Below are 25,752 nucleotides of genomic sequence, written 5' to 3'. Positions count from 1 at the left end.
GAGAGGATGAGGCAGGCTCCTTGCTGAGCAGGGAGCCCAATGCAGGACTTCATCCCAGGACCCCAGGATCATGACCTGAGCCCAAGGCAGACGCTTCACTCACTGAGCCACCCAGGTGCCCCGTAAATAAATCTTTAAAAAATAATAATTAATAAATGAAGAGCTTCCCAAATCACTATGTGACTCCAACATTACCCATACTGAAACCAGACAGATATTACAAAAAAGGAACACGGTATCCCTCAAGAATACACTTACAAACATCCTTAACAACATTGTAGCACATTAAATCCAGCAATATGTAAGAAAAATAATACATTGTGACCATCTCGAGTTTGTGCTAGGAATGCAAGGTTGTTTAACACACACACACACACACACACACACACACACACACAAAATCAACACAGTTCACTATCTATGAAAAAAAATACCATACGATCATCTCCACAGATAAAGAAAAAGCATATGACAATATTCAACGTCCATTCCTGATAAAAACTCTCAGCAAATGAGAAACCTTCCTCATCCTCTCATAAAAGGCATCCAGATAAAATCTTCACTGTGTTTCACGAAAAGACATTTAGTTCTTTCTTCCTATGATTGGGAACAGGCAAGACTGTCCACTTTTACCACTTCTGTGAAATATTGTAGTGAAGATCCCAGACAAGAGAATAAAAAAAGAAATAAGCAGCACTTGACTGGAATGAAATGGTAAATGGTTCCCATTCCTAACCATAAGGATTATCTACGTGCAAAATCTTAAGGGGCCGGCTGCAGGAAAAGCTACTCAAATAAGTCAATATATAAAGGTTACAGGATAAACAATTTAAAAAATCAATTGCACTTGTAAACACCTGCAATAAAGTGCAAAATATAACTAAGAAATCCATGCATAATAACATCCAAAAACATGAACTCCCTAACAATAAATCTGACAGGATACGTATAAAACCTGTACACAACCTCTGCAAGTCACCGCTAGGAGAGCACGGGTGGAGGGATGGCCCGTGCCCGTTGGCTGAGGCACTCAGAACTGTTAACCATGACAATTTTCTCCAAATTGAGTTAAGGCGTCGATGTGATCCCCGTCAAAAATCCAAGCAAGGGTTCTTATAGAAGTTGACAAGCTGATTTTAAATTCACAGGGAGATGCGAAGGGTCGGGACCAGACAACACCATCTTGGAAACAAGGCATAGCTGGGAGGCTCACAGGACGTAACTTCAAGACATTGCAGAAGGCAACAGGCATGGAGCCAGAGTGGGGGGGCCGCGAGGAAGAATCCAGATCGGGCCAGGATCAAGCCCAGAAACAGCCTCGCGGAGAAGCTCAGGTGCTCTCCAGACATGACACCAAGACAATCCAACGGGAAGGATCGTTTCTTTAAACCAACGGTACTAGAACAACTGGTCATCCAACATGGAAACAACGAACCTCGATCCTTTCAACTTTCTAGTTAAAATATTAATGAAAACGGGCAACAGATCTGAACAGAAGACATTAAAACCATAATGTCTTCAGAACACTCAGGAGAAAATCTCCGTGACTATACCTTCAGCAAAGGTTTCGTAAATAGGACCCGAGAAAAGTACAAGCTACTAAAAAAAACAGGAGATAGGGGATCCCTGGGTGGCTCAGCGACTGAGCGTCTATCTTTGGTTCAGGTCATGACCCCGGGGTCCTGGGATCGAGTCCCTCATCGGGCTCCCCACATGGAGCCTGCTTCTCCCTCTGCCTGTGTCTCTGCCTCTCTCTCTCTGTCTCTCATGAATAAATAAATAAGATCTCTTAAAAAATAAATAAATCAAAAACAGGAGATAAACCCAGATTTCATCAGAATTGAAAACACCTGCCCTTTGAAAGATGTCATTAACGAAACGGCGAGCCACAGACAGGGAACCTATTCGCCTTCCACATATTGGACAAACGACCTGAATCTGGAACACGTGAAGGGCTCCTGGAACCCAAATCCAAGAACACACCCCCCTTCAAACGTGGGCAGATGATCTGAAGAGGAACTTAACACAATACTTACACGTAAACCCAGGAAGAGCTGCTGTGCTAGAATCTTGGGGACACAGCATGTGACACACCAGCAGAGCAAAAATCAGAGAGATGGTGACAACGCAAGTCGGCGGGGTGGGGAACTGTCCTCTCACATGCGGGACACGGGGCACGGGGACAGGGCAAGGCACCACCTCCATGGAAAACCGTTTGCCGATTTCTCAGAGTCGAATACCATACACGACCCACACACTCTGAGGTGCCCGTGCCCGCAGCTCCCCAGCGGGAGCTTTTACACCACTTTTTATTGTAAAACGTACAAAAGGTAACATCTATCACTTTATTATATTATATTTTTTTAAGATTTATTTTTTTAAAGATTTACATTTTTTTTTAAAGATTTGAGAGAGCATGAGCGGGGGGAGGAGGGGAGCAGAGGCAGAGGGAGAGAACCTGACTCCCCTCAGCTGAGCAGGGAGCCCGGTGAGGGACTCGACCCCAAGACCCCGGGATCATGACATGAGCCCAAGGCAGACACTTCATCAACTGAGCCACCCAGGTGGCCCAACATTTACCATTTTGGTGACACTGAGTACATCCCCAGCACCATGCAACCATGAGCAGGATGCAGCTCCAGAGCCCTATCTTCACCCCAAAGAGAAAGCACCCATTAACCCCTCACCCCCTCCCCAGCCACAGCCACCCTAGGCTCTGCCTCCAGTCTCCAAGGACGTGCCTATTCTAGACCTTTCACATAATTGGAATCATGCAACGTGTCCCCTTCTACGTCTTTGCTCCCCAAGCACGATGTTTCCGAGGGGCACCCATGTTCCAGTCTGTCAGCGCTCCACCATGCTCTGGCTGGGCCATTCGCTCCCTGACGGACCTTGGGTCCTTCTGACCTCTTGGCTGATGCTACTACTATGAACAGTCGCACACAGCATTTTGTTTGGAGGCCTGTCTTCAGCTCTTCTGGGTGGACACCTGGGGGTGGGGTTGCCGGGTCCCAGGGCCAGCCTCCATTAACCTCCGTGAGGGACTCTCCACGCGGCTTTCCGACGGGACTGTGATTTCCCCTTCCCACCAGCGAGGCACCAGGTTCTCATCTTCCTTGAGCTCGCCAACCCTTTTCACTTCCTGTTCTCTCTGGACCAAAGCCCTTCCACCGGGTGGGAAGTGGTACGTGGCCACAGATTGGCTCTGCACGTCCCTGGGGACTCCCGATAGCACGCATCTTACTGTGTGCTTCTCCATCATTTCTGTATCTCCTTTGGAGATGCATCTGCTCCTGGGTCCCCGGCTGTGTCTCCTTCCATGCTGAGTCGTAGCCTACGGCACTTTTATTCACCACAACCCCACGCAGGAAGTGATGCAAATGTCCACCAACAGGTGAAGGAATCGATAAACCCTGGGTCACCCAACCGTCCAAGAGAACTCAGCCCTACAGAGACACGGAGTTCTCACAAGCACGGCTGCTCCGACGGATCTCAAAGCCACCACGCTGCATGAAAGCAGCCAGACACAGTGTCTGTCCCTTTTGAAACTCCTGGAGGAACACATCTCATCGACCGTAACCTAATCTCAACACATCAGTCATTGCCTGGGCCGTGGGCTGAGTGCAAAGGGCAAGAGGGACCCTGGAAGCGCTCACAAGCCAGAGGGTCCCAGTTGCCCCTATGCCACCCTGCAGTGAGAGCACCAAGCCACTGGGCACTCTCACTCTCGTGAATGGCTGCGTGGACCCGGCACGTCCAACCCCAGGGCTGAGGGCAGCGACATGGGGCCTGCATCACGGCAGCTGCTGGCCACGCACATGGCTCAGAACACTCTGCTCCCTGAAAACAAGCATCTGTTGCTGTGTGGCAATCACATCCTGCTAAAAGTGGTGAAGGGCGCGCCATCCCTCTGCGCAAGAGGGATGATTCGGCTGCCCTGTCCACCCCAGGGCTCACCCATGGGCAGGCCTGGCAACAAAGGGCCTCCGCTCCGGGTCTGGGGAACACAGCCGATGGGCTGGGGGACCCAGACATGTGCTCTCAGATGGCGTCCAGGTGACCTGGGACCATGTCTCCATCCTAGACAGGACCTGGGACCCTGCTGGTGGCTGAGGCCCACTAGAGGAGATGCCGGGTCTCACCCAGAGGGAATGTTCAGAGTTCCCCCACAGCCACATGGCCTCCAAGACAGGCCCCTGCTCCCAGCCCCAGGTTCTGACCAGACCTCCCCCATGGCTGACTCCCCTCCCTGCCCAGGTGCCCCGCCAACAGCTTTCCGGGGCCCCTGGTGCTCACCCGTGAGCTCCTGCCTGTGCTCAGAGATGCCGTGTCACCAACCTCTACTGTGCTTCTGCGTCCTGGCCCCTCCTGCCTGTGGACCTGGGTGAGCAGAGGTGCAGTGCACACAGGCTGCAGGCCACACTGCAAGCTGGGGGCCCAGCTGGCCTAGAGGGGAGACCCTGGGGCCGGCCAGCACCTCTGCCTGGAGGGCTCCAGCAAAAGCCTCCTCCTTGCTACCTTCATGGCTCGTCCCTCCTTCCAAAACACAGACCCCAACGTCACCCTGCTACTCTGTCCTCCCCTACTTATTGCTCTGCAAGCCCAACTCGCAAAAAAAAGGAGGGGCAGCTCTCCTTTCCATGCCCCCTGAACTCTTGGCCAACCACTCCCCCAGACCGCTGGCCGCTCCCTCGAGACCATGGACCGCTCCCTCCAGATCACTGGCCACTCCCCCCAGGGCCCTGACTGCTCCCATCCACTGTCCACCGAGGCCACTCCCCCCAGACCACCAGCTGCTCCCCACAGGGTCTTGACCACTCCCCCCCAGACCACAGGCAGGTTGGCAGCTCATCAAGGACCTCCAGGTTGCTGGGGTCAGCTCCAAGCCCTCACTGCACAGGACCCCTGGGCTGGGCGGCCTTCCTCACCCCTCTCTGGCCACCCCCCAGGGTCCTTTGGCCTGTCCTCCCCTCCACCTCCACTGTCCCGTGCTGACTCATAGCTTTAGAAGCTTCATCTTTGGGGGAGCCTGGGTGGTGCCGTCGATTCAGTGTCTGACTCAAGGTTTCAGCTCAGGTCACCATCTCAGGGTCATGAGGTCAAGCCTCACATTGTCTGCTTGGGCTTCTCTCTCCCCCTCTGCCCCTCCTCATTCCTCCCCACTCCCTGCTCATGCATGCGTGCTCCAGTGCAGGCTCCTGAACATGGACAGTGCAGGCTCACAGGCAGTACCTGGGCAGCGGCCGTCCTCCCCGACTCCCCACAACCTCAGGATGATGCCAACTGACCCCTCCAGCTGCCTGAGCTGGGTCTCAGGGTCCCCTCCTGCCCACTGGCTGCACCCCCCATTCTGTACTTGCTCCACACTGCCAGCGGCAGGCCTAGCCACCTGATTTCGAATCCCAAACACCCCGTGACGGCCTCAACGTGTGACACAGGCTGACTTACTTCCCCCATGTCTGGCTTCCATCTCCCTCAACCTGAGAGCAGCGCCATGTGGACAGGGCCTTCTGCACCTCGGCTTCTTGCTGTAACTGGTGCTCAGCAAACGTCTGCCAGGGGTGCCCTCCACTGCAGGACAAATGTGTGAGCTGGTCCTGGGACCTCAATGAGAGGAGAGGTCAGGCACTTGTCCTGAGCAGACTCAGACTACTTCTCAGGCTCGGAGCAGCACCGCCCACTGCAGTACCCCCTCCTCAGTCCCAGAGAACCGTGGCACACGCCACACATGCAGTGACGACACAGAAGGGGGTGGGCAGTGCAGCCCTCGCAGATGGCAGGCCCATGGGAACCAGTGGCTTTCCGCACAAAATCTAAAAACACACAGGTCAGGGCCAAAGCCCCCTGAATGCTAGACCAAAGCGAATTCTATTCTGGCTGTGAAGGCACCCAGGAGGTCTTCCACAAGGAAAACAGGAGGGAAAAACCCTCAGGATCCCAGACAATTTGCACTCTCTGCTTTCCAGAACAGAGGTTACCTGACACACCCTCTGCTAAATGAAAAGAAAACCAAAGTAAACACTGAAAATGATGCACCTGCCTGCAGTGGCCAGACACCCAGCGCCCAGGGAACCTTCTGGGGCTTGGGACTATCTCTGCTTTTGCTTTGGGCCGTGGAGGGGACATGCTGCTCCACCTGAACCACGACCAGGTGGGTCCGGGCTGAGGTCCTCCTGCACCGCACAGACCACCTCTGCCGGGCCCTGGCACCGTGGGGGGACATGCTGGCGTTCAAGGTTCAGGGCCTGGGGCTCGTCTCCCAGCCGCCAAGGGCCAGGCAACTGAGTCTGTCTCTTTGCGGCTCCCAGAGCACTTAGTCAGACGGCCAGGGACCACTGACTCACAAGTGCCTTGTGTGAACCTCATCATCGCTCGTTACGTTGTGCAGAGACGTGCACTTCTGCAAATCAAGTCTTGTTTAAACCAACTTCCAATTCAGAAATCCAGAACATTCAGAATACAACATGGTATCACCTCATGGAGATACCCTTCTTAAAATTAACTTTTAGACTGAAAAAACAATTCCATTTTGAAAGCAACTAACTGAACAGAAGTATGTAGAAGGGAAAAAAGTATAGATTCCACTTCCTCTCCCAACCCCTCCTTCCCTCGCCCTCCCCCCATTACACATGCATACTTCCTCCTCCAACACACATGCTCACACTCATGTATGCGTACACACATGCATGCACACAGCCATGCACACACATACACTCACATATGCATGCATACATACACAGCACGCATGCACATACACATACCTGCACACAAATGCACACATACACAACCCTACACACAAATGCAGATCTACATACACACGCACACATGCACACACCTAGTGCACTTAGGCATGCATGCACACATGCATACACATACCTGCACACATACGCACACACGAGTGCACACATACGCATGCATACGTGTACGCACACACACACACACACACACACACACACCATACCCCTCCCCCCTGGCCCCAGGCCTGGAGCAGCTCCTGCCGTCCACAGCAGACACTCCACAACGATCTGTTCAACAGACGCTGTGTGCCCTTTCAGGTTATTGCTGACACGTACGCACACGAAAACCGGCTCCTCCTAGGCCTGCTCCACTGAGAAGTGGTGGTTTCCCTTCATATGTCGGCACGTCTTTTGAAGTAAAGCCCCAAACTGTGTCATGAACTAAAGGACCCTATGGCGTGTTTCTGGGAGGGGACACACGGTTCTTGGATTACTACTAACTTCTTATTATGGAGCATTTTGAAAATAAGTGAAGGCAGACAGAACAGAATAAGAACCTGCAGGCACCCTCTCCCAGACCCAACCACCCCTCCACGCCCACCCACCTGCCACCCTGCTGGTGAGAAGCAGACCCCAAACACTCTCTTGTCTCCTCAGCACACACTCTCGTGTCCACAGCTAACAGGTAAAGGTCGTTTCAGCATGGCCATGGCTCTGTACATGGCTCATACTAAGGAATATGATAATTCTTTGAAACTCATCAGTCATTGGGATGCCTGGGTGGCTCAGCGGTTGCCTGGGTGGCTCAGCGGTCTGTCCCAGGATTGAGTCCTGCATTGAGATCCCAGCAGGGAGCCTGCTTCTCTCTCTGCCTATGTGTCTGCCTCTGTGTGTCTCTCATGAATAAATAAATAAAATCTTTAAAAAAAAAACTCAGCAGTTGCTCAACAAATATCAACTGTCTCATAAATACCATAATTTTTTAAAGGAATGATTCTTGAGTCAAATCAAATGCTGGTCTGACTGCATTTTGTCCAGAGCCTGCAATTCCGGGAGCTGCTTAGAAGTGACCCGGGCAGAGGGTGCAGTCTGCTTTCTCCTGGACAGCATCTAAGACTTTTCAACCAAAGAAGGGACCCCACCCCTCTGGAGGTGCACCCAGGCCTAGGATGGCCCTGGGGGCTGCTGCAAAGCCCAGGAGTGGCAACAGGGGGACAGGGAGCCTGCCCCAGCACAGCACTGCCAGTAAAAAGGTCTGTGCACTGGAGGGAGGGTCAGGCAAGCTGAAAAGTGAGCCACTCAAGGAACTGGGATGGGCCAACTTGCTCAGCCCCAAAATCACCTTAATTGTCATGCGGACAAATGCCACCCTCACTAGGTGAGGCCCAATACGCACCCTTCCGAATCAGCAGATATTTCCTCCTAGTAACCCCTGGCTTCCCTGTGTCACCCACCCCCCCACCCCCCCAGACGGCAGGCAGCCTGGAAATTGCTGCGCGCTGAGCCCTATCTCCGGTGCCAAGGAGCCTGCCTGACCGGCCCTGCTCTTGGGAGACGCCCCAAGACGTCCCCAGACAGCCACAGCCCAGTGGTGTGGTAGAGCTGTGGCAGCTGCACCTGCCAAGCCCCAGGCCGACCCAGGCCGGAGGGAGAGAGGACCTCCCCCCTTGCACCCCCCACTTCTCTTCAGTCATCTTCCTTCTTCTATTCTCCCTTCTGCCGGGTGACAGGTCAAGAGGGATGACACTGCTCCCAGCTGGGAACTGCAAAGACGGTGGCCTTTCTCCCAGCATTAACCCTGGACTATGAGCCGACAGCAAATTCATCTGAGGGCTTTTGCATGGCCAGCTTCACCACACGGCCACCCTGCACACCCAGCCAGTGAACAGACCACGGCTTCTGCTCCCTGAAAAGCCTGGGGGTGCAGGGGCGCTTGGAGCCACTGCCGGCCACCTCACCTCCCACCTCCCTCCCGGCAGTTCTTTCAACCAAGCGGATCCTTAGTGTGATAAGAAGAGGAGAGTCACTATAAATTATGGAATAATCGGGAAGTGAATTCACGGCCACAGCGGCAGGGGCCTACCCCAGCCAGCAACGGGGATGCCTGGGGACCAGGTCCCAGCTGCTGAAACAGGAGCTCTGGCCCCAGACTCACCACACAGCACGCAGCATCAGGAGAAGGCTCTGCAGCCGCCCTCCTGGCCCTGCCCGTTCCTCCCCCACTACGAGCAAAGGGACCCAGAGGGAGGGGCCGGAGGCCTAGGCCTGTCCACACTGGGTGTGGGAGAGGCGGACTCTCTCCAGAAGCACAGCGGATCCATGGTCCTTGCAAGGCGTTATTGATTTTGCTGTGAGCTGGCACCAGAGCCGACCATTAGTATGCTCTCCCAAGACCGGCCTAGACATCCCCGCCTGGGGTGGGGAAGGCCCTCGAGATGCATCTGCCTCAGATAACCCACACGGTGGGGATCACAAGTGAGTGATGTCATGAAGGTCATCTCCCTGCCCTGCCCTGCTGCCCCCTACCTCCAGCCACTGGACAGCTGTGCAGCACGGCCCACACCCCACACCCCAGCTCGGATGTGTGCACTGCCTGCCGGGGCTAGAGCAGGAGCGGCAGGGCACCCCACGCACCAGGGGAGGGGGCGCTGCAAAGCTGCATTTTCCAACAGACATGTGCTAGCCTGGGCAGAGGGTAGGCAGACAAGCTCAACTGTACTATTTCAGAGGCAGACAAACAGATGGCAAAGCCCATCACGGGGAGTCAGTCACTCCCCGCCACCAGCTCACGGTCCTGCGAGGGAGGGACCGGGTAGAGATACCTCTCTGTGTTGCTGATTAGCTTCTACACCTTTACCTGATTCACCTGCTGGGTGTATTACAGGCACTTTCAGGGCGAAGTGCAGGTCTGGCTCCCAGAGGGCCAGTCCCTGTCTACAGAAACAGCCAGTGTGTCCCTCACCAGTCCCTCATTCCTGAGCTGTTATCCCTGGTAGCACATGGTGCCTAGAGTACTCAGAGCAGGCCGGCTTTATTCTTCTTTATTTTTACAGACGATATGCATAGACACCAACCGTTCAAGTGACAATCAGGGCATTATCTCCACCAGAATCCTGGCCCCAGCGCTGGCTGAGGCAGCCTGTTTCTGGGACACAGTAAACAGTCCCAAATAACGGTGCCCAGGCAGCCAGCCGGCTGGCCCCGGGCCTGGGGCAGATATGAGGTGACAGGCCACGATGTCACTTCACCCCCTTGCAGAAGAAACTTCCGCTCCGTGGCGCCTAGTGGACCTGAATAGACTCAGAGCAGGAGGGCCAGCTGCTTGGCCACAAGCCCCAGGTCTGGCCTGGCCTGCAGCAGCCTGGCCACCCACCGGCCTGGACGTGCTCAAGGTAAGGGGAGGTTTGTAAAACAAAAACAGAGCCAACTTTGGGAGGCACGGGGTCGGAAGGCGCTGGAAGGCAGGGCTCACCCAGCCCTTGACAACAGGCCTCATTTTCAGTGAACTGCCCCCATACAGACTCACATGCGCCCCCCCTCCCGATGACAAGAAGGACCACCACCCAAGTCTCCTTTCCATGTGCGCACCGGAAAACCCCAGTGGGCTCAGCTCCCTGCAGCTCACCAGGCGGCTGCAACAGGTGCAGCCCCAGCCAAGGCTGGAGAGTCTCCTTGGCTGTTCTAGAATCACGCAGCCCAAACCCTGAGGGAAGCCCGAGGCCTGCAGCCCTCACCGCCAGGGCCCTGACCTGCCCCACCTGTCTGAGTGCGCGTCTCCGGCCGGCGCACGGGGGCCGCGGCCTCCGGCCCGAAATAGAAGCCCGCGGAGCGCGGCCAGGCCCGAGCGGCTGGACCCGGAGGGCCCGGGGGGGGGGGCCCAGCGGCCAGGGGAGCGCCCGCCCGGTCTGCGCGCCGCCCCCGCTCCCAGCCGCGATCGGCCGCGCGCCCTGCGCCCCCGGAGCCACCTGCGCGCCGGCCCGGAGGGTGCTCGGGAGCGGAGGGAGGGGTCCCGGGGGTGCCGGGAGGGGCCTGGGGGGCTGGTCCCAAGGGGCGCCGCCGGGGGGCTCCGAGGAGGGGACGCCGGGAGGGTCGGGGTCCGGGGAGGAGGGGGGGCTCCGGGGCGGGGACTGCGGGAGGGCCCGGCGGGTGGAGGCTGGGGGCTCCCGGCGGCCCGGGGTCTCGGAGGGTCCCGCCGCCGCCCCCGCGCACCTGCCGGGCCCGCGCGCTCCCGCCGCCAGCCGGCCCTTACCTGGCGTGGCGCGTCCTGGCCGCGCGTCCCGGCGGTGCCCGGCCCGGCGAGCGCGGGCGCAGGAATGGCGGCGGGCGGCGGGGCGCTCGGGCCGGGCTCGGGGCTCGGGGCTCGGGGCTCGCGGCTCGGGGCTCGGGCGGCGGGGGCGGCGGCGGGATGCTGCGGCGCGCGAGGGCGCGGAGGCCGGCGCGGGGGGGAGGGCGCGGGGCGGCGCGCAGGCCCCTCCCCCGCTCCCGCCTCCCCTTCCCGCCGCCTCCTCCCCCGCCCGGCTGCCGGCAGACTCCTCCTCCGCGGCTCGTCCCCTCCCCTCCGCCCTCCCCTCTCTTCACCTTCCTCCACCACTCCTCCCCTCCTCCCCCTCCCGCCTCCTCTCCGCGCGGGGCCTCAGAGGCGGCCCCTGGCCCGCCCGCGCTCAGGCGGGCCCAGCCACCCGCCCCCGCCCCCCAACCCCCACCCCGCCCCGCCCCCCGCCCCACCCCCCCACACCACCTGCTCAGGGCCCGGCGGGCCCCTCCCGGGAGCCCGGCCTGACTGCACCCCTCCCGGCGCCCCCAATCCCCAGGTCTCCCGCGCCCCCAGGCCCCCGGCCACTCTGCTGGGGCCCTGCCCTGCACGCACGTGTGCACAGCGCACGGCTGCCCCTTGGCATCTCAGGAAGCCTGACTTTGGGCAGGAGCGGCCCCTGCATTTCCCAGACTGAGGCGGGCAGGTACCTCCTCCAGCCGGCGGTGTTTCCGCGGCCCTTGTGTGCTCCCTGCCAACTGTCTGCCCAGCGATCACGTCTCCTACACCAAATGGCAAAAGGTTCCCCAGTGCGGCCCCTGGTGACACGTGTCTGTACTAATGTGGGGCCTTGGGGGCCCTGGGCATCCTCTGAAGGCTGTGATCTCAGGGAGCTCCCACAGCTGCTGTGGATGCTGTCCGCAGGAAGGAACACGGTTTCCCCATGAGCCGGTGGGGCTTTGCCACGGGGGGGCGTGGGGGCTCCCTCACTAGGCCTGGGCCTCTGGCCTGAGCCGCAGCACTCTCCCAGGGAACCCGGGACTGCTCTCCTGGTGACCACTGCTGCTGAGAGCCAGAGGGAGAGTTAAAAACATACACTTCCCTAAATGATCCGGGGCAGCCCAAGAGCCTCGGTCCCCTTCACAGGCCCCTTGCCTTGCTCTGCTGAGGCCCTGCCAGCCAGGCCTTAGGACCAGGACCTGAGGGCCGGCACAGGTCCGGATGGTGAAGCAGTGCTGAGCATGCACACAGGCCGGGTGACGGCTCACCCCTCTCCCTCTGTGCCTTGGCGGTGGGGTCATGACCTGGAATCTCAGAGGCTCCAGGGCCTTGCCTTCGATGCTCCAGGGTGACCTTGGGAGCCCCATCCCGCCTTCCCCAGGGGGGAAGCTCTGAGCTGGGCTGGGCTTGCCAAGAGAACAGCAGTAGCTGCTCCATGGCGCCGTGTACTCCACCCTTGGTGCTGGGGACTATCCGGGAAAGTGGGGCAACAACCTTTCCAAGCTCCTTCTGCTTGGTGGAGCCATGAATTGAGGTCCCCATCCCTCTGGGATTAAAACTTGATGGGAAGAGATTAGAGCAGGGCTGTTTTAACAGCATCCCCTGCCCCGAGTGAATACCCACTCTTAGGATCCAGGATTGTGAGCATCACAGAGGTGGGTGGGGTACCCCCCTTATCCCTGTCCCACTGGGCGCCACTGGAACACGGTGCCCTTGCTAGAGCCCAAGGACAGTCACCAGCTGGCCATGGGAGGGTGGTCGGGCACGTCAGGAGACGTCAGCCTGAGAGATGGATGTGTGGAGCGCAAGATGGTGGAATCCAAATATTTGCAAAACTGTCCGGGAAGAAGGATTACCCTGTGGGGTTATGAAGGGCAGAAGGAGGACAGATGGGTGGAAATTAGATTAGAGAGTAGATTTCCGCTCCCCGAGAGCGCTTTCTGGCAGATCCGCCTGCCAGAGGAGCCGCCGCCCCTGGAGGAGCGCGTCCTTCCGAGCCAGTGTCTAGACAGGTCCTGGGGCCACCGCGGGAGCCTGCTGGAGCGACCTGCATCGGGGTGACCTCAGAAGCTCCCCCCGCTGCCAGGCCCGCCGTGCTCTCTGCACACCTGCACCCCGTCCCAGCACTTCAAGGGGCCAAGGACGGCCCACGGGCCAGACACTTGTTAGCGCCCTGCCCTGGAGCGAGGGCCAGCAGCCTCAGCACCTTACACCCTGGCCCTGTCCCCTGTTTCCTCATGTATGTCAGGGGCAGGGGGAGGGCTCAGGGTGAGCGCTGCTCACTTCCCACCAGCCAGTCTCTGGAAGGGCCTCCCGTCCCTGTGGCCTCAGCCCATCACACCAAGTGACCCAGTTTGTCTTTCTGTTCTCCTTGTTGCCACTTTACATTCCATGACGGGACATCCTAAACATGTACATAAGAGCAGCCAAATGAGCCTGGGCACAGGGTGGCAATCTTATGTCACCTCCGACCCACCTCCGGTCCCCTGCTCCCCCTTTCCATGCTAATTTGACAAGGAGCAATGACAGCGCATCCACCAATTTGTCTTGGAGCTTCTCCAGAAATGCCAAGTGTTTGGATCCATGGAGCACATCGTGTGGAGTGTCTCTGTGTTTCTCCAGCTCCGCCGTCTCTGTGTGGACGAGCACCATTGTCTGGGTAGATGATACGAAGTCCACTTTGCGGGGAGGCTCCATGTGGCAGCCCAGGTGCCACAGGCTCTGCTCGGCTTCCACCATTGCCCCGTGGGCGTGAGGAGAGATACTTACTTCTCTACCTCTGCACCCCCCGGGTGCAGCTGAGAGCGGGTGCAATTGGCTGAGAGCAGTATTAAGGTGGCCACACGGGGAGTATCTGAGCGAGGGAGGCAAGGTGCATTGCATTGCACCTGCTGCAGCAGGTACAGCCCTGGCCGGGACCTTAGCACGTGAGCTGTCAAGCGGGCTGGGGGGTTGGTGTGGTGCAGCCCCTGCAGAAACGGGCCTTGGGGGGGCTTGGGTAATGACCGGGGAGGCCGTGCCGCTTCTGGTTCGAGGGAAATGCCTTCTGAAGGTGACCGCGGATGGCATGACTGCCACCCTGCTCCTCACTGGCCATCCCACTCTGGCAGCCTCCCCACCCACCCCGAGATGAAGGGTCCCCCGGGGGTCTCTATCGGGCACTCGTTGCCAGAGCACCCTCTTCAGCTGGAGAGGAAGTGCCCTCCCAGGCGCACACCAGATGCACTGGCTGTGTTCTAGAAGGCTGCATTCCGGCAGCAGCTTATAAATGAAAGCCTGGCTGAGCCATCACCATTGTTCCCGGCACCCCACGGTATTTTAGCCGTCAGACCGCGAAGTGCACACTCCCTCAGCTGAAGGAGTATAATCCAGCCTTCACGCACGCACGCGCTTCCTGAGTCACTAAGCCCCCATCCTGGCTGATCAGGCCTTCCCCTGTCACGCACGCACAGGGTAAACCTTCCAGGACGCAGGCTGGTGGGACCCGGGGTCAGTGGGAGTCGGGGGCGGGGGACAAGCCTCTGGTGGGCCGTGCTTGCTGACCATTAGTTGACCCAGAGCTGGTGTCCTCCGCTGACCTGCACCGGTGATGCCTTCCCAGACCCCAAAACCGCCTGCCTCACTGGCGGCAGAGCCAGCACACTTCCCCAAGCCCCCCTCTCCTGGAAGGGCCCTCCAGACATTGGCTACCCCGCAGGCATCCTGCATCCAGAGTCCCCAAGCCAACCCACATGTCCCCTCCCGCTGCCATGTCACCTGGCAGTCCTGCCCGTGGAGGTGGAGGCACACCTGCCCTCCACAGCCCGCACCAGGGTCCCCTGGTTTGTTCCCTCTTTACTCTGGTCTTCATTTTGAGCCTCTACAGCTTCGTGACCCCTGTTGACCTCCTTTCAGAGCAATGGTTCTAAATGTACCGAATAAAACACGGGATTAGAAACCAAACCTGTTATCCTGAAATCCAGTTATCAGAGTCTGTTAAACTGTGATCCATTTGCTTCTTTGTTTACACGCTGAGTAACACGCTGCAGCAGTGGATCTGAGAACCAGCAATTCCTAAGTGGAAATGAGCTGCCCGGTGTTTTGAGACGGGAGCAGCTCTGTGAGTCCTGGGGCGGGTCACACAGCCCTCTGACCTTTCTGGGTTCTGTTGTCTATACTGACCCTTGAAGGAAATGCTGAATTTCAGTTAGAGATCAGTGGGAGGTAAGAACGTTTCTCCTGTCCTCCCTCTGTTCCATCTGGATGGACCCTCCAAAGTCTCTTGAGTATGGTCTATTTTTTTTTTAAGATTTTATTTATTTATTCCTGAGAGACACACAGAAAGAGGCAGAGACACAGGCAAGAGGGAGAAGCAGACTCCCTGCAGGGAGCCCAACATGGGACTTGATCCCAGAACCCAGGGATCACAGTCTGAGCCGAAGGCAGATACTCCACTGCTGAGCCACCCAGGTGCCCCATGAATTACTATTTTAAAGGGCATCCCCAGACTTTACGTCCCTAGCACTGAGCACGATGCTTCTGTAAAATCACTGTCAAACGTGTCTACTTTATTATTCATGGAGGCAATGGGACTCTTAGTTGCAAGTGACAGAATTGTGGCTCACTTACACCTAGTGATGCTGCAGGTACAGCTAGATCCAGGGGCTGCGAAGCCACTGTTGTGCCACTCCTGTGCTGTCTCTGACAGCCTCCAGTTCTGCTGGCGTGTTGGTTTCACTCTCTTGCCACAACACAATAATGACGAGGACTCTCCCACCCTACGGAGAGCCTCACGAAAGGACTCTGGTCGGGTCCCACACCCAACATGTGAACTTATAACCCCAAATGGCTTAGAGATCCACGACCGGTCAGACCTGGGCCGCCTGCCTCTGCCCATGGCGGGGTGCGGTCCTGCAGGTCACAGAGCCTCGGGGCTGGGTGGGAGCAGCACCTGCGAGAACAGGTGGATGGTCCTGAGCACACAGGGCCAGCACACGTCCCGCCGGGTTAGAGCCAGGGGGCAAATGTGTAGTCACAGTGCATTCCCGGGGGCACGGTTTCCTGCAGCAATCACGGGCTGCTGGGCTGTGGGCAGGCGATGCTGCATCTCCAACCCCCCAGGGCGTGAGCCTCCCCAATACAAACACGCAGGCAGGGCATGCTGGCCTTGTCATCCTCATCCAGAAATGTGACTGTTCTAACAGGGTTAGGGGGCTTGTTTATGCTCTGTTGGCTGTGACTGTGGGAGGTAGGATCTGAGCCCCAGCTTTCGGGCTTCCTGGCCATGCCTCTCCGCACATAGACCTTTTGTGCAAAGGTGGACAAGGATGGGTCCACCTGCTGGTAAGCCGCCTGCCCCTGGGACCCGTGGGCACCCGCCTCAGCCACCGTTTGCTCACTGACCCTGGGAACAGGAAACTCAGTGACCCCAGGCTCCCCAATCAAGGATTGGACGGTGTAAGGAGCTGGCTTCTTCCACGACAAGACCTGAGGCCTCATCACCGGTTCGGTGTCATCAGTGCATCCCAAACTCTATGGGCTCGGGCCTCTGGCCGGGGACAGCCTTCCCCGCACACGGCCTAGCTCACCCAGCGCCCGGCACAGACTCTGTGCACCTGTCTTTTCTCCTCTTCCACTTTTTCCAACATCCTCAGTCAGACCCAGTGGAGGCCCCGACCGGGCGTGGAGGCTGCTCATGTGGCTCACATCCCAGGCAGAGTGGGTGAGGTGGGGGGCTAGCGATGAATGAACACAGAGGCCTACTTGCAACGACCCAGTTCTGGGACATGGTTTTATGGAGAGGCCTGGCTGACAGGTCATGCTCTGCAAGCCGTGGAAGCGCTCGCACAAACCGAAAGTGCTTTCGAGTCAGGCCACTGTCTAGGCGTGGAGTGACGCTGCCCCCCCCGGCCCCCCCACCTGGTTCCCTTGGGGAGAGCAGGACCCCCTCCACCAGCCCCAGCCCGCACTCTGGCTCTCCCCCTCTCGCTTGCAAACCGCTTGACTGGTATTTGACTCACCAGGGCCAAAGTCGTTTAGAAAGAGCATCGTCTGTTGGCAAAGATTGACTTTCCACCCAAAGAAGGTGACTTTTTCTATTATTGAGGCAAATACAGGAGTAAACGAGACATCCAGAGGGAGGTGGGCGGGAACGCGCTAGACGTAGCTCGCAGATCTCATCGTGGCGTAGGCTTTAAAGCCTATGATCACAGACGCTCATGGGGCAACAAAGCAGGGATGGCCAGCCCTCTGTTCCCCCACCTTCCAGGACATACCTCCTCCTCCAGCCTCTCCCTGCGCCCCCCAAACAAGCCCGTAACTACACACGTGCACTTTGCAAGATCTGTTCTCAATTTCTCACTCTGTGTCTCCATCTGTTTTTTTTTTTTTTATTTTCAAAGTGCGACTTTGGATTTAAATTGGACCCTGCAGCTCACCTGTCAGCGGGTGCATGCAGCTCTGCTTGGTTCCTCCTAGAATCATGGGAGACTCTCTCAGACAGGTGGGCAAGAGGAAGACTGGCTCAACCCTGCAGCGTTAGGTACACCTATTTGCACCCAGCCCCCCCCCCCCCCCGTTCCTAGCTCCGGGGAGCCGCCCCCCCACCCTGTCTCCATGCTGGTGGCTGCCCAACCACAGCTGCTGTTTTCCAGTTTATCGGCCTTAGATGGGAGCTGACGGCATCTTTGCACAACTCACGACAGCGTTCAGCTGCCCACATCTCTGGTCCCCCCCTACGTTTTAGAAAATATGAGTCCTGTTCTCATCCCATGCTGGACTCCAGGGGTGCTTTCCCTCTCACTCTCTGGTGTGTCACCAAGCGGGATGAGAAACAAGCATCCCTGTCCTTCCCCTGTCCCCCTGCTACCTGTTCACCTTCCCCTTACCCCCCTGTCCACCTTCCGTGGGGTTCCTGTATACATTTGGAAGTTTCTGAGTTGAGGTGTCTATAAAAACAAAATGTGGGAAGAATGTGTATGTGATCAGTTGTCTGTAGCCATCACGCCTGCAGACTGGGTGATGGCCAGGACCACCTTGGGGATGTGGATGGAGCCCCCGGGCCACCACATGGGCTGTGGAGGGATGTCCCCAGGCCGGGCAGGGGGTTCTGAGGAGGACATACCCGGGTCAGGCAGGGGGGCCCTAAGGAGGGAGGTCCCTGGGTCAGGTGGGGGGGCCCTGCGGAGGGAGGTCTCCAGGTCAGGCAGGGGTTTCTGAGGAGGATGTCCCCAGGTCAGGCAGGGGACCCTGAGGAGGGACATGCCTGAGGTAGGGCAGGGGAACCCTGAAGAGGGAAGTCCCTGGGGTCAGGCAGGGGGGCCCTGAGGAGGGAAGTCCCCGGGTCGGGCAGGAGGGCCCAGCGGAGGGACGCCCCCGGTTTGGGGCCGGGGGCCCTGAGGAGTGAGGTCCCCGGGTCAGGTAGGGGGCCCTGAGGAGGGACATGCCCAGGTTGGGCAGGGGGGTCCTGAAGAGGGAGGTCCCTGGGTTGGGTAGGGGGTCCTGAGGAGGGACGTCCCTGGGTCGGGCAGGGAGATCCTGAAGAGGGAGGTCCGCGGGTCGGGCGGGGAGTCCTGAGGAAGGACATGCCCAGGTTAGGCAGGGGAGTCCTGAGGAGGGACGTCCCCAGGTTGGGCGGGGGGGCCTACTGCTGCCCTCACCCATGCCAGGCCTCCCCCAGCAGAGGTTTGCTGGCTGCTCTGCTGGAGGCCATCCCTTACCTGTGACCCTGTTTTCTCCTGGACATAAGCTGCCTCCCGCCGTCCCCTGACAAGGAAGCCCTGGGCCACTGTTGGCCTCTTGTCCCCAGGCTGCCTGTGTCTCAGGCTGGCTCTGTCCATGGAGCCAATCTGCCCTTCCTAGCTGGCTCCCTTGCTCTGGGGGGAGCACCCGCACCCCAGGGCCCCCCAGGCTCAGCGAGGCGTGCTCAGGGTGGAATCAGGGTGGACGCTCCCTGGCGGCACGGTCACGGCTGTCCGTTCCCTGCTGGACCTGGGTGGGGTTGTCTCTCTGGCCCTTGTTCTGTGAAGTCTGGGGACAGGTCCTGGGGGGGCTCGTGCAGACCTCATGGCCAGGCCCTCTCCTGAGCCTCTCCACAGGGGCCAGCCCTCCCGTGACTGCTGGGCGCAGAGCCTGCTCTCCCCGACACTTCTCCTGGACTCCTCTGCCACCTGGTTGTACTGGGGACCCAAGCCGTCCCTTCAGCCCCTTCTGCTGTGTCTGGCGTCAGGGTCGCAGACACACTCTCATCCCTTTTCCCTGAGGGCTTCATTTTCCTTTTCTGGGCGGGAGGTGAATTCTACAGGATTTTCTTTACCTCCCCCATGGTCTTTTGCTCGAAGGCTGATTGGTTTGTTTGTCTTATAGCTGTGAGTGTGCCCGGGCGGTGACCCTGGGCTCACACGGAGCATCGGGCGTGAACCCGGACGTCCTGACCGCTGACCACATTTCTAATCGCGGATCCCACAATGTTGCTCCTAACGGTTCCCCTTTGCGGCTTTAGCAGCTCTCTGGAGCCCGAGAACACCAGCTAGGATGTGAGTGGCAGCCTGTCCTGACCCCCGGTTGTCAGGGATTCTCTGCCTGGGAGAGAAGAGGGAGGCTTGGCTGCCTGTCGTCCATGGAAATGACAGCCAGGACGGCGGGTGCAGGTGCTGGCGTGGCCTCCCTCTGCACGGGGAAAGGTCCCTGGGCTGTGAGTGGGGGCATTGCGGGGGCTGGGGTGGGGGTGCGGGCGTGGGGAGCAGCTCTCGGCTGGACCACACCAGCCTGCGGGAGGGGGTGATGCCCCGGAGCTCCCCACATTGTGCTCCAAAGGCAGAGGTGAAGCCCAGAGACTGCCGTGCTTGCAGGGGTGAGGCAGGGTTGCTGGACGCTGCTGCCGCTCGCGTGTCCTCACTGGTCTGCTCCTGCTGCCTCCGCCAGATGCACCCCCCCAGCTCCTCCATCCCCTGGGCCGCTGCTTCATTCACTCATTCCCTCTGCAGTTTGGGGGCCAGGATGGCAGGATGAGGGTCAGCCCATCTCTGGGTGCCAGTGGGGCCACACACCCCCCTCACATGCCCCTGCCCTACCCACATCCTCCCTCGGGCTGGCGGCTCATGGTCCCCCTTGCGGGCCCCCTACACCCACCAGAGCAAAGTGACCACCTGGAGAGTTAAACACATTTCTTCAGGGAAACTTCTGTGTATATTCTCCGTTCCCACGTGCTCTTGTTTGGACATAATATGGATGGCCTCACTCCTGTTGTGTTTACGGTTGGGTAAATTAAATGTACCTAAGACCCCTTAAGGACTCACGATACTTACCTGCCAGACGAGACGGGGGCTTTGTCTGCGAGCTGCTTCCCCCCACCATCCTTTAGAAACAGGAGTCTTGGCTCACGAGCAAGTGCAGGCATATTACCTCTGCCCCGGGGCCGGCCACACGCTGCCCTCGGCACCTCTCAGCAACTCTGGGCTCCCTCCAGATTCTAGAGCCACAGGCACTCACGCTGAGAGTTTCCTGAGTCTGTGGGGGCTCAGGTGGCCTGTGCATGCGAGCATGTGCGTCCACGACGTCCACTGAGTGCGCAAGTCTAGTGACAGCTACAAACTCCGTTTCCACCAAGCATGTGCAGGGACCCTACGCTGCCATAAATCCTGTGTGCAAATATTTAGGTTTTCCCTCTAAATATTTAAAACACATGAAAAGTATTGAAACAGGAGGCCGAGACCCACCCGTAAGGACAAAGGCTGCCAGCAAAGCGGGGTCCCCCTCCTGGAGCCCCTGCAGGCCACCGCCTCCTTGCTCTCCCCGACGTTGTGGGGCCAGGCTCTGTCCTCTGTGTTGCCATGTGATCGAGGATGAGGGTGCGTGCACCCTGAGGAGCGTGTGCATCCTTGGGCAGGCTCTGAACTCCATGGACATGGTTCTCGTGCCCAGCTCAGGGGGTCTTTGGGGTGTTAGGGGGACCAGGGCATAGAAGGTGGTGAGGTAGACATGGCTCCCCTCGCCTTTCACGGGCCCAAGCCTCGTTGACACTCAGTGAGCCTCGCTGTTTGCAGACGGCCTTTCCTGGCTGTGCGCAACCTCTCTAATTATTGTGCACCACATTCTATGTCTCCACGTCACACCAAAATCAGATGGTGATTTTTTTTCCCCATCTGTTGCCACAATCTGTTCAAACTGTCACATTCCAAGAGCGCTCAGGGAAACTGTAGGGCCCAGAGAGGGATGTGAACCTGCTCCCACCAGACTTCCTATGGACAAGGATGTGGTCCTCAGTGCTGTGCCCGATGCTTGGCATCTGACGTCACGTTCAGAAAAATCACTGTTTTTCCTGAAGCCTGTGGGTGACTGACACAGAAGCGACCTGCGGGACATGGGCAGGATTCAATCCCAAAACCTCAAAATATTCCCCCCTCTAATATAAAAATATTTAGTAAAGAAGTTTCTCATCCAAAGCCTTGCTTCCTGGCCCACAAATATTTTTAGCTGACAGGGGGAAAAATTCGAGTATGTACCTAACGCCACCTTTCAGAGGCTCGAAGTGCCACACGACCGAATCTGGAGGGACAAGGTCCTGCCCCCGAAAGCATTTCAGGAGAAATGGGCAGAGGGTGGGCTGTCCTGGCGTCAAGATGCTCCTCTTACGCAGAAGCCTGCTTCCCTTCTAACTCTGGAAATTGTTTTGCAGAGCGGCCCCGTGGATGTGCCAATGGCCTGAGGGCCTGGGGCACCACCAGTCTTGGGATGACAGAGCCGGGCAATGACTTTTGTCATGAATAGGGCAGCAGATCTGTTCACTTTGGACGCAGGGAAGGAGGAAAGCTTGCTTTGGAACAAATCCAGCTCTGCCTAAGTGCATTTTCCAGGGCACACGTACAAGCATTCTGCTAGGACAGTGGTCCCTGTGGTCCCCTCTGCCCCCACCGTCCCCTCCATCCCCACCGTCCCCACTGCCCCGTCACCCTGACTTGTCCTGCCATGAGGACGATCCCCAGAATGCTGCCACATGTGGTGCTGTTCCCTTTACAAAGGTCACCTTGGAGTGGCCTGCTGGTTCTGCTCTTGGAGCAAAAAATAGATTTATCCCGTGCTTTGTAAAAAACACACTTTCTGGGGGAACTTGCTCAGATGGTTTACACGTTTATTTTCACCAGGCCATTAGGAGTTCTTGTGTCCCTGCGGTCAGTCGTGGGGCGCTGCGGCTGGCCCCAGCGAGAACTGCGGCCCCTCTGCTCCTGCTCTGCAAGTTTCTCTACCCGGAGGCTTGGGCTGTCGCTGATGCACGTGAGTGACCGGTGACCCTTGAGGCCCTGGGCCCTGCTGCCCTGTGGAGGGTTTGTGGCTTGCCTGTGCTGCTTGGGACTTGCTCCTCCTGGTTTTGTGAGGCAAGATTCCCTTATCTGGAGCATTCCTCTTCGTCTTCGTGCTCGTCCTCGCACTCCCCTCATCGCCGAGAGGGCCCAGCATGCAGATCACAGCCTGCAGGAGGGATTCCCCCCAGGGCCAGGGAGCAGCCCTCGGGGTCCGGCTTGGCGGTGGTGGGTGTCGGCGGGAAGGCCTCCCCTGGAGGAGCTCCTGTCCTCGGGGCTCATGCACTGCTAGGTGCATCTGTGCTGGAGTCTGACCCCCCTCTGTAGGGAGGCAGATGTAGCCAGTCTGAGAACGATCTGGGGTGCTGGGTGTTCCAGGAACCTGGAGGGGGACAAGCTGGACAGATGGACATGATGACCCGTCTCCTTCCTTCTGTTTTGTGTTAGAGGTTGTCCCGTCTCCCAGGAGCCCATGTGGACAAGGGAGAGTGCGCGGACTCCACAGGGGCCTCCATGCCTGCCATGAATTCCTCCCACTTCCTTCTCGGGATGAGGTATCCAAAAAGGCCTTTGGCCCTTTCTGGGAATGGAAGAAAGAGCAAAGTGAGGCAACGAGGGAGGAGACCCCCTGGAGAAAGACCGAGGAAGACTGCCCATGTGCCGTGTTGGTGGACAGGATGCTCCAGCAGGACCTGTCCTCCAGGAGCCCTGGATTTGGGAAGCATCACCCTGGGGGCCCAGGGTCACTCAGGAATCCTGCCTCTGGGGAGGTTTGTCCTGAAATGCACGCTTGTTTTCTGGGGCCTGGTTCCAAGACTTGCGTACACACGCGTGGTGGTGCATCCCAGTGGCTGAGACAGCCGAGGAGGACTGGCGGACGGTTCCATGACCTGCCGGGTGGAGCACGTGGCCTGGCTGGGGACAGCCCCGTGGTGCAGCATCCTACCCTGCACCTGCTTGGACACTCAGAACACCTGTCCCGTGTTTCCCTGGTGGAGGGGGGTGTTTCCAGGTCTTGACTCTTACCAGTAAAGCTGCTCTGAATATTCTTACAGGAGTCTTTGGTGAGGGTGGAGGGTATACGTTTTCATTTGTTCCTGTTGCTGGGCCGGGCGAGCGCTTCCCTCCAGGAGAAGCTGCCAGATAGATGCTTGCCGGCCAGAGCAGTTACACTCACATCCACAACTGGCCTCTGCTGTTGGGTCCCGGCCTGCGTGTGAGCTATCGGCTGCCCCCAGTCCGTCCATGCTGGGGCTGAGGCCCGAGGGGATCTCCTGGCGTTGCCCAAATGTATTTGGTCACATAAGATCTTATGATTCCGGTGGAGGAAATATGCTGGCCTGGGAAATCCTGCTGGCGGAGAAGCCGAGGCTGAGACGCTGCTGCCCGGGATTCTGATCTAGACTTGCTGGAAGTCCCATGGGCAGGCTGATCCCCACCAACCTGGGGAGCTCTTGGAGCAGCCAGTCCCCTTCTCCTGGGCAGGGGCGTCCATTCCCCACCTTCCGGGGCTGCTCCTGCTGGCCTCAGTGTGGGGGTGATGGGCCTGTCTCTGTGCTGAGCCAGCAGCCATACAGTCAGGCCCCAAAGTCGAGGGGAGATCCTGGAGGAACCCATACCCCCACGGATGTGAAACTCTCTCAAGGCCAAAAGGCACCTTCGCTGACACTCAGGCTCCATGAGCGATAGCTGTGAGCAGCTCCAGACACCAATGCTGCAGGCTATCAGCTGTCATGGACTTTATGGCCTGTGTCCCCCCACCCCAGTGCCCCCTGTGGCGGCTGCTGGCCTTACCTGCATCCACCTGGCCTCACCTCACTTGCTGCAGAGCGTCTGCCAGGACTTCGATGCCTCTCTAGGACTCTGGTGGGGGCGACCAGGTGGGAATTCCTTGGATCACTTTTGTTTCAAAGAGAAGGTGTGGATGCGGGATCCAGGATGGACAACGAGTAGGTGCAGGTGCGGGATCCAGGATGGGCAACGAGAAGGTGCGGGTGCAGGATCCAGGATGGCAACTACTGGCTTTGGTGCTCGTGTGCTCATGAGCTTCCTTCTCTAAGCCAGACAGAATCAAGACTTGACCTTACTTGGGAGCTCCAAACATGGACCCTGCCAGAAACAGGGAGCCGGTTACTTATCGGGGACTCTCCCCACCCAGCCCCGGGCTCATGGAGGACACTGTCCCTTCCCTCCCGTGGTCCACACTTCTTGCCAGAAGAACCCAATTCTGCATCTGTGTAGCAGGGAGAGAGCATTCCAGCTCCCAGGAGGAAGCATTTCCATATCCATTTGGTCTGAACTAGTCACAGCAATAACCTCTCCTTTCCTTTGCCACTGTTTTGGGGGGACCGGGAATGGGACCCTTCAAGGCATAACAAAAAAAATAAAAAGAGAAAAAAAAAATAAAAAGAGAAAAAAAAAATAAAAAGAGAGAGAAAAGAAAAGATCATCTGGAGACTTCATAGGCTTTCCCCTGTCCCTTCCTTCCAGTCTGAGATGTTGGTGACATGCCCAGAGCTCTGGTAGCTATTTTGTAACCATGAGGCAGCCAGCACCAGGGTTCAAGGCTTTTGTGCTGGGAATGGAAATGGGAGGACAGGACGCACCTGGTTGGGGCGTCCTTTGGCCGGGGCACAGGCTCTGACTGCGTCTTCTGTGACACCGCTAAGTGCATCCCTGTTAGAGCACCTCTGAGATGGGCTTTCTCACATTTGCAGCCCAAACCACTTGTAGGAAATACCTATGGGATTACAGCCTGAGTGGGCACTTCTTTTTTTTTTTTTTTTTAAAGATTTTATTTATTTATTTATTCATGAGAGACACACAGAGAGAGGCAGAGTCACAGGCAGAGGGAGAAGCAGGCTCCCTGCGGGGAGCCCAACAAAGGACTCGATCCTAGGACCCCGGGATCACGCTCTGAGCCGAAGGCAGGCACTCCACCACTGAGTCACCCAGGTGCTCCAACTTGTTATCTTAAAATAATGAGGATTTAAACCGTCCCCACAGTGCCCCAAAGAGCCAAGATGCACCCAGGGCACTGGATAGTCTTTGGGCCTGGGGCAGGGGGGGGGTGCAGAATTTCCTGAAATGTGTTGAGTGCGCCAGCCTCTGTTGGCCTCCCACTGTGCTGAGCCCCGAAGCCCTGGCTTGTAGGTATATTTGGCAGGAGGTTGGGAACACAGGAGGGAAAGAGGGAGGGACAGGGGGATAGGGAAGATGGGGCTGGGGGGCTCCCTGCAGGCAGCCCAGGCTGGACACAGGTCCCCATGGCCCAGGCTGCTGAGCAGGGCCATGTTTTCACTGCCCGTCTAATGGGAGTGAGCCTTCCCGGCCTGTGGGAACATTTATGGGGAGCGGGGCCATTAAACGTGTTGTTGTGTTTCAGGGGGGCCGGCTCCAGGCCCTGAAACTCCAGACGCTGTGATTATTACCCGTGATTCTTGTTAACAGCCTTTCCGTTTGCCGTGGGCGTCTCATTGGGCCACAC

General features: G+C 57.9%; 1 protein-coding gene across 1 annotated transcript; it reads left to right on the top strand.

Moving 5' to 3' along the window:
* Positions 1-9,825: 9,825 nt before the first annotated feature.
* On the top strand, positions 9,826-24,582 carry LOC121485575. The gene is made up of 3 exons (XM_041746135.1): positions 9,826-10,129; positions 22,110-22,239; positions 22,713-24,582. Exons 1-3 carry the CDS (start codon positions 9,974-9,976, stop codon positions 23,282-23,284), a joined length of 858 nt encoding a protein of 285 aa, XP_041602069.1. The 5' UTR covers positions 9,826-9,973; the 3' UTR covers positions 23,285-24,582.
* Positions 24,583-25,752: the final 1,170 nt, after the last annotated feature.

The sequence above is a fragment of the Vulpes lagopus genome, chromosome 2 (assembly GCF_018345385.1).
Source record: "Vulpes lagopus strain Blue_001 chromosome 2, ASM1834538v1, whole genome shotgun sequence".
NCBI classification, from domain to species: domain Eukaryota; kingdom Metazoa; phylum Chordata; class Mammalia; order Carnivora; family Canidae; genus Vulpes; species Vulpes lagopus.
Note: the sequence above shows the minus strand (reverse complement) of the source record. Positions and strands in the feature narration are given on the sequence as shown.